This window comes from Elaeis guineensis, chromosome 3 (assembly GCF_000442705.2).
Source record: "Elaeis guineensis isolate ETL-2024a chromosome 3, EG11, whole genome shotgun sequence".
NCBI classification, from domain to species: Eukaryota; Viridiplantae; Streptophyta; class Magnoliopsida; order Arecales; family Arecaceae; genus Elaeis; species Elaeis guineensis.
In genome coordinates, this window is record NC_025995.2 from 76872128 (window position 1) to 76885644 (window position 13517).

General features: G+C 39.6%; 1 protein-coding gene across 5 annotated transcripts; it reads left to right on the plus strand.

Moving 5' to 3' along the window:
• Positions 1-235: 235 nt before the first annotated feature.
• Positions 236-7909, plus strand: LOC105042111 (protein trichome birefringence-like 14). 5 transcript variants are annotated; one of them, XR_012139679.1, is made up of 6 exons: positions 393-728; positions 4540-4786; positions 4896-5114; positions 5569-5764; positions 5923-7305; positions 7420-7909. XR_012139679.1 is itself a non-coding variant. In XM_019848811.3 (5 exons), the coding sequence occupies exons 2-5, from the start codon at positions 4630-4632 to the stop codon at positions 6749-6751; spliced, it is 1401 nt and encodes a 466-aa protein (XP_019704370.1). In that variant the 5' UTR covers positions 236-256; positions 4540-4629; the 3' UTR covers positions 6752-7385. The 5 variants fall into 5 exon arrangements, 4 of the variants coding, with proteins under 4 accessions (XP_019704370.1, XP_073109933.1, XP_010917513.1 ...); XM_019848811.3 differs by lacking the exons at positions 393-728; positions 7420-7909 and adding an exon at positions 236-256 and having other exon boundaries at positions 5923-7385; XM_073253832.1 differs by lacking the exon at positions 7420-7909 and having other exon boundaries at positions 382-728; positions 4917-5114; positions 5923-7385.
• The last annotated feature ends 5608 nt before the right edge of the window (positions 7910-13517 follow it).

Sequence of the window (13517 nt, forward strand, 5' to 3'; positions counted from 1 at the left end):
CGCCAACCAGATGCAGCTGCAACCCGACAAGCCGACGGTCACAAGTTTTTTTTTTTTCTTTATTTGGAAGCCGACAGTTCACACGACGCGTATTACACAACAACAAAGCTAAGAGATCTCAGTATGGCCGATAGATTTCTCCAGCATTTAATGCCCGACATCGGTCACGCTCCAATATTTGTTAGATCTCCTTTTCTATCCAACCCACTTCCCCAAGCGTGCACGCTGGTCATGTTAGCCCCCCTGAGCGAATCAGGTATAAGACGCCGCAGCACCACACACGAAATCAATCCATTCATCACTCGCGAGAACCATGTTGGATGGGTCCCATCGTGTATTGCTAGATAAATACTCGCCCCATCTCCGCGTGTAGTATTGGATCACTCTCTCGAGGGCCATTACATTTGCATACAAGTTTCTCTGCGGGAGGAGGATCATCGGGGACATGTTAACAGTTCTGATGAATCTACACGGTGGTACGAATGGTAGATACGTTAGATGCAGAGAAATTATTACGCGTTTCTAAGTACAGTAGATGTACGCCTTCACGGGTCACCACCATTCTCCATCCCCATTCCTCCCTCCCGTAATTTCCGCTGTTATTTTTTCCGACTTCCATCTCCTCGGTGGTCGGTGCCGGTCTGCTCTCACCGCCGCCGCCTCTCCCGACGCCGCCGCCGCCGGCTGCCGTCTGTCATTCTTCGTCCTTCTCCTATGACCCTCAGCTGGTGAGCTAATCTGATTAGATCTCTGATTTCAGGTCTGATTAGATTTTTTTAAAGATGTGATTTTGAAGTCATTGGACTCTCTTTTTCCGCACTCTTGGATGATTTTTTGATCGTTGAGGTTTAGTTTGTTGGTTTTTCCTTAATCTTAATTCTGAGCAGGTGTGGTTTAGGTGCAGTGTTGGCTATCTAAGATGAAAAGGTTGTGGCTTTTGGTTGTTTTCTGGTTCTGGGGTGATTTAGTTGGATTCCCTTTTCAATAGAAAAAAAGGTGGGTTAGGTTGAAATTATGGTGTGAAATGAAATGCAGGCTTTGTGTGTTCTTTTCTGCCCCTATTTTGGGATTTGGAGGATTTAACTTTGGTTGGAAATAACTTGGCATATATAATTGAAGGTCTGCGTTCTAAACTGCTGGGTTAATATTTGTGAAGGATTTGATTTAGAGCTATGATGATGGAGTGCTGAGGTAAAACACAATTTGCGAAATTCCGCCTTGTGTGTATAGAAGTTTATGTTATGTATTCGAATCTGCTTGCGTTGTTTTCTTTTTCAGTTTGTTTTTTTTGGATGCTATTAGATGGAGAAAGATTGGCGTATTAGTGGTGATGATGCTAGATCATGAGGCGTTGGTAAGATTTGCGTTGGCGACGGTGCTTGATCTATCCATGGACTGTTGTCTTCCTTTCTAATGGTCCTTAAGCTTTCTTTCTCTATTACTAGTTCTCCTATTATTAATTTTTGGGTCCATCTTATTCCAAACCATAATTTCAGCTCAAATATACCATGTTTTCCTGGTTTTAAATTTATCCCTGTTTTGGTTTTGCATTGCTTCAGTAAGAGATTTATATAAGTTCTTCTGATTTCAAGTCGTGTTAAGTTTACATTATGCAGCTTCGTTCAATCCTCTTCTCTCCCTCTTTTCCTCCCGCACCCTCCCTTTTATTTGGGGTTATTACATCTATTCCTTTCTATTTATATGATAAATAAATTTCTCCATGTAGTGGCTTTTGGAGCATTTTCTTTCTTCCTTTGGCCCTCGCAGTGATCTCCACTTTCCCCGATCATCTATCAATATGCTCCTAAACCATTTAGGCTTACTCCATCATGAAATTTAAAAATTCTGGAACACTTCCTGCTTCTTGCCATCTCACGCATGAAGCGACTTGTTTTCTTGTTCAACCTTTAGATTTTCTATGTGTGTTGGCAGTTTTTTTCTTTCCATCATTTTCTGACCTAGTTTTCAGCCTAATTTTGTTGGCACCTCTACTTCAGTATTTTTGGTTGTCACTAAGTTTGCTCCATTATTTTTAATGCAAATTCAAGTATTTTGCATGGTTGTCCCGATTTGAACTCTTTGGCTTTTCTTCTGCCCAACTATTCAAGAGAGGTAGACATCATATTGTCATAAGACTTTATTCCACATTGGATTATTGACTAAGGCCTCTATTTTCCCTCACATTGAAATCATCTGACGCTTTCTGCTGATGCATATTTACCTGTGCAACCTTTATAAGCAGTGGAATGCTCATAGTCAGCACAATTTCATTGCAACTTTTAGTATAACTCATCATCTTTAAAAGTTCTACACTATTATTGCTGTCAGCAGACAAATAATCAAGGCAATGAAAGCAGCAGGTTCTTCATCTTACTTGGTGGAGAACCACCGTTTAGGGTTTAGCAATTTTGTGAAATCCAATTTAAGCTTTTTCCCTAAGCTTTGCCACTTTGGTGTAACTTCATTAAATTCCTCTGCCCATCTTGAGTTTTGTACTTTGGAGTTTGTCACAAGAGGCAAGTTTGCATGAATGATTTTTCACTGGTACCTTATAAATTCAATACTTTTTTCTTTTTGATCTAAAGCAGCTTCCCTGAATGAACTTCACTAGTCTGTCTATTCTAAATTCTCAGCCCTCCTCAAGGAAACTTGCAGAGAAACTGCCAAATAATTATGCGTACGCTTAGAAGCCCTTTCATGTTGTTGCCATCCTTGAAGTAATCTTGTAAACTCCCAGTTTTTGTTGTTGAACTTACAGCTTTGAGTAACTATAGCAAATGCAACTGTTACTCTAGTTATTCTTCAGAAAACACAGTGACACTTCTGTCGCTATGATTTTGCTGTCTATTTTTCATGTCTTCCTATTAGATGTTGGATTTACAATTACTTATAATACTATATTAGGAGCTTCTTTCCTAGACTTGGTTCTGTATATTTTCTTATGGATGTGGCGTCTTTCTGACTATGTTATTCTACTAAATGTTCTGCAGTTCTTTGCATGTCCCACAACTTCCTAATAGCTTCAATTTCTGTTAGTCATCTTACTGCATCTGGGTTCATTATCTTGTTTCATTTACTTGTTCTTTGTAGGATCTTCTAAGATCAAAAGAATCAGGATTGATCATACATCTAATGGAGCATGGCAGAGTCATTGTTTTAAGTAATATGTGATTTACAAGTTATAGCATGCTTAGGTTAGTAAAGAGCAGGTCATCATGACCAAGTTTTCAGGAACTATGCTTCAGTGTGCAAAATTCATTTTTTTGTACTTATAAACAAGCCTTTCAATCTTGGAATTGGGCCCCTAGCATTACCTTATTGGCACAGGTCAGTATGGTATTAGTATGCTGGTGGAGTTGGCACAGTGACTGTGCCATGTGTTGGTGTGGGGATGTGTCGAGCCCCCATACTTTATTGGCACCATACTGGGTCCACATCTAAAACCTTGTTTCTGAATATGCATAGAGGAAGATACAGAGGGGATCAGTCAGTCCAAGAATGGACAACTAATCATGCTATCAAATTTCCAAGCATGGGGACTTTTTGTGTATATGAATTTTAGTATAACAGTTTGTATACCTTGTTGTTATAATTATATTTTTGAGGTATCAAATTATGATCAGTTGATCTATTTTGTACTTATCTACATAGGAAAAAATGGTTCTCAGTTCTACTCAGAGCTGCAATAATGGGAGTAATATAGAAATGATCAGAACTGTTTCTATACCTGAGTTTATTTTTAATAAGGTTAAAAGAAGAAGAGTAAAATGATGATATAAGCCCTTTAAGATGGTTCACAAGTTCATCAAAATGGATGGAATAATAGAGGGGAAAAAGGGAAAAAAAAGAAATGAAAATGGTGCTATCTAAGAAGATGTCACTGTCCTGTTCCATAAGCTTTCATAGTTTGTGGGCTTTAATGTTTCCAAATCAGGTTCATCTTTTGGCCTCAATATTTGGTCATTCATTTTTTTGCTGTTATCCTGCTTTCTTAATTCTCCATGTGCCTTGTCAATAGGTATTTCTATTCTTAATGCTAGGCCTTTCTATCTTAACAAAAAATCTGGTGCAAGCCACTGTGACAAGTTGGAGGGTGGTTGAAGTGTGGGGACTTGGAATTTTAAGATTGCACCTGTAACCCTGATATATAGCATAAAATATAAATTCATGGGCATCCATGTGGGTTCTTTTCCTTCTTAGCCTATCACTGAGCTCATCTTGGTGTGTTGTCTCAATTTACTTTGTAGATTCATTTTATTTGCTTAGTGGCTTCTTAGGAGTATGCATTCTTTCTGTTTTTAAAATTCACATGTGTACACTTTAATCTTTCTCTTTTTGTTGCAAAGAATAGGTATAAAAGAAAGCATACTTCGATCTCTCTCCCCCCTCTTTATCTTTCTCTTTTTATGTCTGATCTTTCTGTTAGTACAGTTGGATTCATCTGACACATACAAGTTCCACCATTTTGCTAAATTTAATCTAGTATGAGTCAAGTTGGTTCTTCTATTATTGTGTTAATAGTGTTCGACGGTCTTGCAGAGAGAAAATTGGATGAATCCATGCACAATACTGTTGAGGTACAAAAATCTCATAGAGGTTCAGGCTACTTTCTAGGTTTTCTTTGAAGGGATGAAAGGGGCGAGTTTACATAAATTGAGAGGTAATAAACTCTCTCTCAGTCTTATCGCTCTCCTCTGCACAACCCTTATTGTTTGGGCATGGGACAAAAACCCAATCCTCACTACATTCCTTCCACCTCCGGAGCAGCTTGATATACTTTCTCCAGGTATCACTTTCCATGCCATATCTCTCCCTTTCAACTTGTTTTTGTTTAGTTGGCATTCATTTGTTTTCCCCTTTCAAATTTTGTGGTGGGACTTCTTCTGTCGTAACAGTGGTTCCTGCACGAACTCCAGTAAACCCATCAGGAAAAACTGATGAGCAGCCATCTGCAAAGGAAGAGTTGTCAGCTGTAGGCCGACTTGGAAAAGAATTACCTGATGAAACAGGGGGGGAAGTTGTCGATGTTCCGTCAACAGGTTCTTCAATGAAGAGCTCATTGGAGAAGGAAGATAAGGGTAAAGAATCAGAAAAGGTTCCTGTAGAGAATAAAGGTGATTATTACTCAATTTTTTAGCATCTGAGTTTTTTTGGATATGTAATTATAGTGCCAATTTACTTGCTAGGAATGTATGGTGATTCCTCACTATCTATTAAAGCTATGCTTATGTATCCTGATCTTTTAATCATATTTTCCTGATACTGATTCTGATCACAGGTTGCAACTTATTCATAAATAGAGTTGGGTTGGGTATCTTGTTGATGTGCAGCTATAATTTTTTAAATGGATATACACGCACATATATACATTATTTGTGTGTAAATATGTATATATCTGCATAGTATTTAAATCAGAAAGACATGCAGACATGTTTCTATGCGTGTATGGATGCATGAGAGTTACTCAGAAGTCAGAGTTATTTGTTTCTGTCAAAGTTTGGTTCTTCTTCAGAATTGAGTATCCCATAAGTACCTGAGAGGCTTTCTTTTTCCTTTGTGTGTGCGTAGAGTGTAATTATGCAAAGGGAAAGTGGGTTGCAGACAAAAGAAGGCCATTATATTCTGGTTTTGGTTGCAAGCAGTGGCTTTCACAAATGTGGGCATGCCGGTTGATGCGACGAACTGATTTCTCCTATGAGAGTTTTCGCTGGCAGCCACAAGGTTGTGATATGCCAGAGTTCAAAGGATCTGAATTCTTGAGAAGGTGCGTTTTATCTAATAAATCTATTTTTTTTTTAAAGCTTCTTTTGCATTTGTTTAAGCCAAGTGGGTGGATTATTTGCTAGAAGTGGAGCGTATTATATGCATTTTTTTTAGGAAAGATTTTTTTTTTGGCTATTAAAATTGGTGTTTATTTTCCAGGATGCAGCACAAAACAATTGCTCTGGTAGGGGATTCATTGGGAAGACAGCAGTTCCAATCCCTCATGTGTATGGTCACTGGTGGTAAATATAGCCCGGAAGTGATAGATGTCGGAAAGGAGTATCGCCTTGTTAAAGCCCGCGGTGCCACACGACCTGATGGTTGGGCATATCGATTTCCAAGTACCAACACCACTATTCTATACTACTGGTCTGCTAGTTTATGTGAGTTGGAGCCTTTGAACAGATCGGATCCAGCTACCCATTATGCTATGCATCTTGACCGCCCTGCAACATTTTTAAAGCAGTATCTTCACAGATTTGATGTGCTGGTACTCAACACTGGACACCATTGGAATAGAGGCAAGTTTCGAGCAAACAGATGGGAAATGTATGTTAGTGGAAAACCCAACACTGATAGAAAGCTTGCGCAGATATGGCATGCCAAAAATCTTGCTGTCTCTAGTGTTATCAAGTGGCTTGATACACAGCTTCCACAGCATCCACAATTGAAAGCTTTTTTTAGGACGATATCTCCTAGGCATTTTGTCAATGGAGATTGGAACTCTGGGGGAAGCTGTGACAACACGATCCCATTGGCTGGTGGGAGTGAAGTTCTGCAGGATGGTTCTAGTGATATTGATGCTGAGGGGGCAGTAAGAGGAACAAGGGTGAAGCTCTTGGATATCACTGCTTTGTCACGGTTGAGAGACGAGGGACATATATCCAGATATAGCATTAAAGCCTCCACAGGTGTGCATGATTGCCTGCATTGGTGTCTTCCAGGTGTACCTGATACATGGAATGAAATACTTTATGCACAACTGTAGGTTATCATTCTGGAGGTTCATGCATATACAGCCACTCCTTATGCTGGGTACCCTGAAGATTTGCTAAATGGGGTACTCTTACTGAACATTCTATGAAGAAATACATCAAAGAAATTCCTCTGAAGTACTCTATTTGTTGCAACATTTCTCCACATTGACCTCATGTTCATCCTATTCTTCTCTGCCATCTTTTATCTTCTAATTTCATACTAGAAATTCTTGATTGAAGGTCTGCTCTCAAAAATATTAGCATCTTCTGGCTCAACTTCCTGGAGGAAATTGCATTTGTGGACAACAAAAGCATTGTATTTTGGAGAGTGATTTAGAAGGCACTTTGGTAGTGACGTGTATTCTTAATTATACAGATTCATTTTTGCTGAAGACCTCACAAAAGAAATGAGTCATGCAAATTGAAGGCCTGTCGTTGGCTGAGAGCTCCGTACTGTGCTGGTTAGGCATATTGATTTTGGCTTAACAAAAATTTGCCATTCTGTATTTTCACTGCATCATCAGAAGTTTTATTAGATCGCTTTTATCACTGTCAACAGCTCAACGTGAGTTATTTGCAGATTTTCTGTGTACTTCTAAGAAATTTATTGAAAGGTATATTACAACAGCAACTTGTCTTAGGAAGCATCCATTTCGTTTCTTTTGATTGGTACATGCAGGAAAAGGCATAAATTTATTCATCTCTATTTGGCAAGATCATGTTGATGAGATACTAACATTTGGATATGTTAGAGGTTTAAATCTTGCTGGGTATATTGGAGTTTGTGTTGAAGTTCCAAACAATATTATTGATGTCACATTTGTTTTGTGAGGTACTATCCTGTCAAAACTCTGAAATTATATAAGTCAGATGCTTATATTAATTTTATGTTGAACATTTTTCTTTCAGTTTAGGTTCGAGAACAATGGTCGTTAGTTGTTCATTTTTGAGCCATGGACGGTCATATTACGTCACCTTCCATGGACTATTAAATCCATCTACACGAGCTGCATCAGTCTAGCATCCATGTACATGAGCGCAACATCAGACTAGCATGATGATGCCTCTCTCTCTCTCTCTCTCTCTCTCTCGCGTGCATGCACACATAGTTTTTGGATGTATAATTTTGATGTATACAGCTATGTTATGTGGATTTAGCTACTTTGGCATGCATGCTCATGCTGTCTTTGGTCATACAAATTTTGATGAAAAATGCTACTTATATGTTACAGTGTGGCAAGATTGTGTCATTCTTGGACTTGGCTAGGCATTCCCTAAAAGTCGGTCTTCTTACATTTTCTAAGGCAAAGGTGCATGATTGTGCAGTTTCCTGCACCCACCTAAACATGTGTTTAATGTTGCAAAATATGCTTGTGGTTCAAATTTTTCAGAATCATCTCTATGGTGACATCAACAGTTCAGGTACTGAATCGAGAGCTTTGAAGGGGAAGACCATCCATCTTCCTCAGATGACATGCGCAGGGAGGACCCCTATGAAATGGGGCGCACCGATGGGCAGACGGTCTTGATCAGTGAGTGAAGTAATCTGACAGGTGTTTGTCAGAATTCACTATGAAGAATCTTCAAAAAAAAAAAAGGTTGTTGACAATGAATTCAAGCGCTCATCTACGAATTTTCTTTCCTTCTTTTTTTTTTTTTCCTGAAAATATGGTGACTTATTCGTATCATCAGGTTATCAAAAGATTTCATTGAGAATGATCTCAAAGACATTTGGTTAAAGGATAAATTAAGCTATTGCGGTCAATCTCTTGTCGTCTGTCGCTGATGAAGAGTACCTATAAAATAAAATTTTTACAGATCGAAATTGTGTCCGATGGGATCCTTCGATGCTTAAATCAGCAAGGAGTGATAAACAGCAAATGAGAATTTTGAAATGGCAGAATTTCGGTTTAGAATTATCTTATCCATACTGTTCATTTTTTTTATATAAATAATTCTGATATAATCGTCGAGCACGTGGTCTCGTTTTTTATAGCACCAAATTATCGGACCATAATCGTGGAGTTAATGGGCTGTTTATGCTCATTAATGATCGTGACACGTAGTCGATAATCATTTATAACGGTTAGACGTGTAAGTTTTGCACATTTCGATCTTATGTGATTGTGGAAAGATAAGCCGACTATATGTCGGTAATAGTAGTAGATCGGTAGTCGTGAAGATTTGAATGATCATCGGGCCATGATTCTGATATGCAGATGGTCATCAGTCGGATATTAATTGAATCATCGTGGTTGTCCGTTGTTGGTTGATAATAACTGACTGTCGGTCGGTTAACTGATTATTAGTCAAAGTATTGTGTTTATAAGGCCGATGCAAAGTTGGAGTCAGGGTCGGTTGAATAGTCCCAATAGTTGCCTCCCACTCCTGAGTCCAAAGTGGTCTGATATGTATATCATCACGTGGTCTATCATGTTGGATGAAGGAAGTTGTCATGTGTCATCTTGGATCCTGACTCGATTGCTGATATTAATGAGTTTTTGGAATACGAGAGATCTACGGCTATTTTGATGTTTCGATAGTTATGAAATCATTATTAAGTCGTCGTTTCAGAAAGATAATTCAACGCTGGACGATTTGATTCTGACTAGTAGATTTAGACCACGTGTCAAAATATTATTGGCTCTGAGCTATTCACACGGATAACGGTGAGATGGCACGATCGAGAGCAGGTGCGTCAAACCGTCCGACCAATGTCGGTCTAAATGTTGCCACATGTCGTTATCTGATGAAATTCAGATTTGATCGATTTCATTCGGACCATTGAGGGATCCTATATATATAGAGTCATTTTCAGTCAGACTTTTACTTTACATTTGTCACCATCTTCTGCAGTGAAAGGTTCTACTAGAAGGCTGCCCCAGTACTAGGAGCTTCGAGTGTTGTTCTTCGCACCCCTCTTTAGCTTCAGGTCAAGTTTTTTTATCTTTATCCTTGGGTCCCTCTCTCCTTAGGGTTTTTGTTTTAGGATTTTTTTCTCTAGTTTTTCATGGCTAGTAGAAAAACTTTTTTTCTCGGAATAGTTGGTCAGAAAATTCGATCGATGACTCTCCTTCGAGTCCGAAAATGGAAGCTTCTTCTTTATTCGGGCTCAATGTTGAACATCTTTGGGAACAATACCATATCTCGGAGTAGTATCAACTTTTCGCTCTGGATCGGATGGTAGGGTGAATTTTCCTCCTTCTGACCCAGTTGCAATTTATGTCGAGGCCTTTCGGGCCGATCTTTAATTCTCGATTTCGGAGTTCGTCCGGAATCTTCTTGACTACTACGGTCTCTGTCCCGCTCAGCTGGCTCCGAATTCTATCCGACTGATCATTAGTTTCATCCTGTTGTATCATCTTATATTGATCGTTCCTCATCCTTCTCTTTTTCGATCTTTCTTTGTCCTTTGTTTCATCTAAAGATCAAAGGTTGGTGGTTCTTTAATCTGAGGAAAGATCTTTCTTTTATCATCGATCTTCTATCATCCATTCATGGATGGAAGAGCCAATTCTTCTTTGTTTCTTCTTCTTCTCCCTGGGCCTTTCCTTCATGCTGGGGCAACCTAAGGACTTGGCCCAATGAGAATAGTCGAGTGGAGGCCGATGATCGAAAAGATTTCATCCGATTGAAGGATATGACAGTTCCACCACTGCAAGAGCTGATGACCGAACAAGCTCTCTACAATGCTGGGCTTAGTTCGGTCACTTCTCTAGGTATAACATAGTCGGTTATCTTATCTTTCTTATCTATTTCTGAATTTTATACTGAATTCCTTTATTTTGATTGCTGCTATGCAGCCAAGAGCATGAGTGTCGGCTGCAGATATCCGCACACATGCTGTCAAGAAGAAGGCAGCAACTGAAGCTGGACCCTTCTGACCGTTGAAGAAGGGTCGGGTCACTACTCCACTGGCAAGAGAATCCGACATTTCGTCAGAGATGATTTTGGAACCAATCCTGGTATTGTCGGCCCTGACAATGCTTCCCAAGACACCATCTACCGAAGGTGGGGCGGCAAGAGAGGATGGAGCTGCAACAGTACCATCGACGGCTCCATCAACTGAGGTTCGGACCGGGGTGGGAGTCACGATTGAACCCGAGCAATCAGCGGCTGCGCCAACCGTTCCTCTAGTGGAACGTTCTCGGGTGCAGTCAAGCTCCAAATTCTCAGTGTTCTCAAGCACGGGATTGCCGACCGGAGATCGGGGGAAGGTGCCAGCGACTTCAGCTGATGATGGATCATTTGCAGGCCTTTCGACTCTCATTGACATCCAGATCTCTAAGGGTGAGTCTGCCTTGGCAATCCGGATTGGCCAGGCGGCTCATCAAAGCTGCCCTTCTCTCGATTGATCGGGAGAGCAGGAAGAATAGAACTGTTGCTAAAATATTTTCTTCCTTTTACCCGATGATACTCGGGGTAAGTTTTTCGATATTTTTTTTTGATCTGACTTGATTCATCTTCTGATTTGATTCATCTTCTGCTTTTAGTAGACACACGACATGCACGATCTTGAGAGTGGCTATCAGAAGATTGCCGACTTTCATCGATCGTGGATGGATAAGGTGGCGACCATCACCGCCAAGAAGACCGCTGCGTAGAACAACTTCAGGCGGCGACTGAATGGGAGAAGAAGCTTTAGGAGCAGATCTCCCAAATGATGGCTGACCTATAGTCCTCCAGAGCCGAACTTGAGTCGGCTCGCTAGAATATCTTGTCTCTTGAGTTGCGGATCAAGAGCAAGAAGCACTCCATCCATCGGCTCTGGGGAGAGAGGGATGGATGCATTGACGAGCTTGAAGCCGAACGCGGAAGGCATCGGGCCACCCCGAAAAGGTTGGCACTGATCGATGCTGAGTCGGCCTCCATGAGAGTTGAAGCAGAGTCGACGAGGGAAGCCCTTAGTCTAGCCGTCGAGAACTTCAAAAATTTTGAAGAATTCAAAGAAGAAATTCTCGAAGACGGATATGCTTTCTACTATGTCGGGTATAAGGACGGTCGAGATGCGGTCGAAAAATTAAATTCGAACATGGACTTGAGCAGCATTATTCCTCCTTGTTCGGGAGATGAAGCTGCCGAAGAAGGGACTGCGCTGACTGAAGGATGCACCGACTGCACCAGAACTGTTCCAATCATCGATGCTGCACTGGAGCACGGAGATGAAGACAATGACCAGTGATCGGTGTAACATTTTTACTTTTCTTTTTGTAATAAAAACTTTGTAATCAGACCTTGGGTCTAATTTTGTAACTTCATTTTAATGAATAAAAAGAAATTTTTCAAAGTACCAACTTTTTCTTTTCTGTGCATCTGCAATGTCGTTGAATCATATTTTGATTACGAATATCGATCGATGAGTTAAACGTTCAGTAGTAATTATAGAATTATTCATTAGTTGAATATCAATAGACATTTTCTTTTAGGTATTAGGATAAACGATGATGAGCCAACATCCATCGACTATCCGTAGTCAAGTCAGTATATCTAGTTATTTGATAAACAATGGCAAACCGAATATCCTTCGACTGACTGCAGTCAAGTCGGTATAGTTCTAATTCGACTTGAATCGTATTGACATTGTATTCTGCTTAGTTAAAACTAAGTCGGTATAAATAGTCGTTCAATCGGATTTTACAGTGGAAAGTCGAGATATAGTCGGTATCGAGATACAATCGGTATATCGATTTTTACAGTGAAAGTTGAGATATAGTCAATGTGTCGATTTTTACAGTGAAAAATTGAAATATAATTGATAGAATGACCGTCCATTCATCGGTCTAACATCACATTGTAGTCGACTGAAATTTTTATGATTATGAAATTCAATGTTTCATGCTGAGCGCTGTACATATGAACAACTTTATTGATAATACATTTTTAAGTTGTCAGCATTCTACATTCGAAGAATTGCTGTTCCCTCAAGAGTTTTTAATCAATATGCATTCGGTTTAAGTGTCTCAACTATTCTGTAGGGTTTTTCTTAATTTAGAGATAATTTTTTCTAGTTCAGAGATTTTGAAATTTCTGCTTTCCTTAGGACCAGATCTCTTAGACAAATGACCTTCGATTTAATTTTTACATTATAATATCGGATTACTCTTTGTCAATATACTGCCATCTGAACTTGAGCTTGCTGTTAGACTTCTGGGAGTAAGTCTAGATCGGCTCTCCGATATTCTAAATTGCTCAGCTTATTGTATTATTCCACCCTTATCGATGGTAATCCGATCTCAAGTAAGATCATCACTTATGTTCCATAAGTCAGATTGAACGGTGATTCTCCTATTGGTATACGAGGAGTTGTTTGGTATGCCCATAGGATCGGATATAGTTCTTCCACCCAAAGGCCTTTAGCTTCATACAGTCTGATTTTGAGTCCATGCAAGATTGTTCGATTTGTTACTTCCACTTCACCATTGGATTATGGATAGCTGACTGATGTGAGTTTGTACGTAATGTAGAATTTTGCATAAAATTTTTAAAAATTTTGATTGTCGAACTGTCGACCATTATCGATGATGATGATATGTGGTAGACCGAATTTGTACATGATTAATTTTTGAATAAAGTTTTTCATCTTACTTTCAGTAATCTGTGCTAGAGGTTCACTTCCATCTATTTGGTAAAGTAATCAATGGTGACTACTATGAACTTTCTCTAACCAGATGCCGGAGGGAAATGACAAGTATGTTAATTTTCTACTATGCGAAGGGCCATGGTGCAGCAATTGATGTCAATTGACTGGTCGATTGATGTTGTATATTTGCACATTTC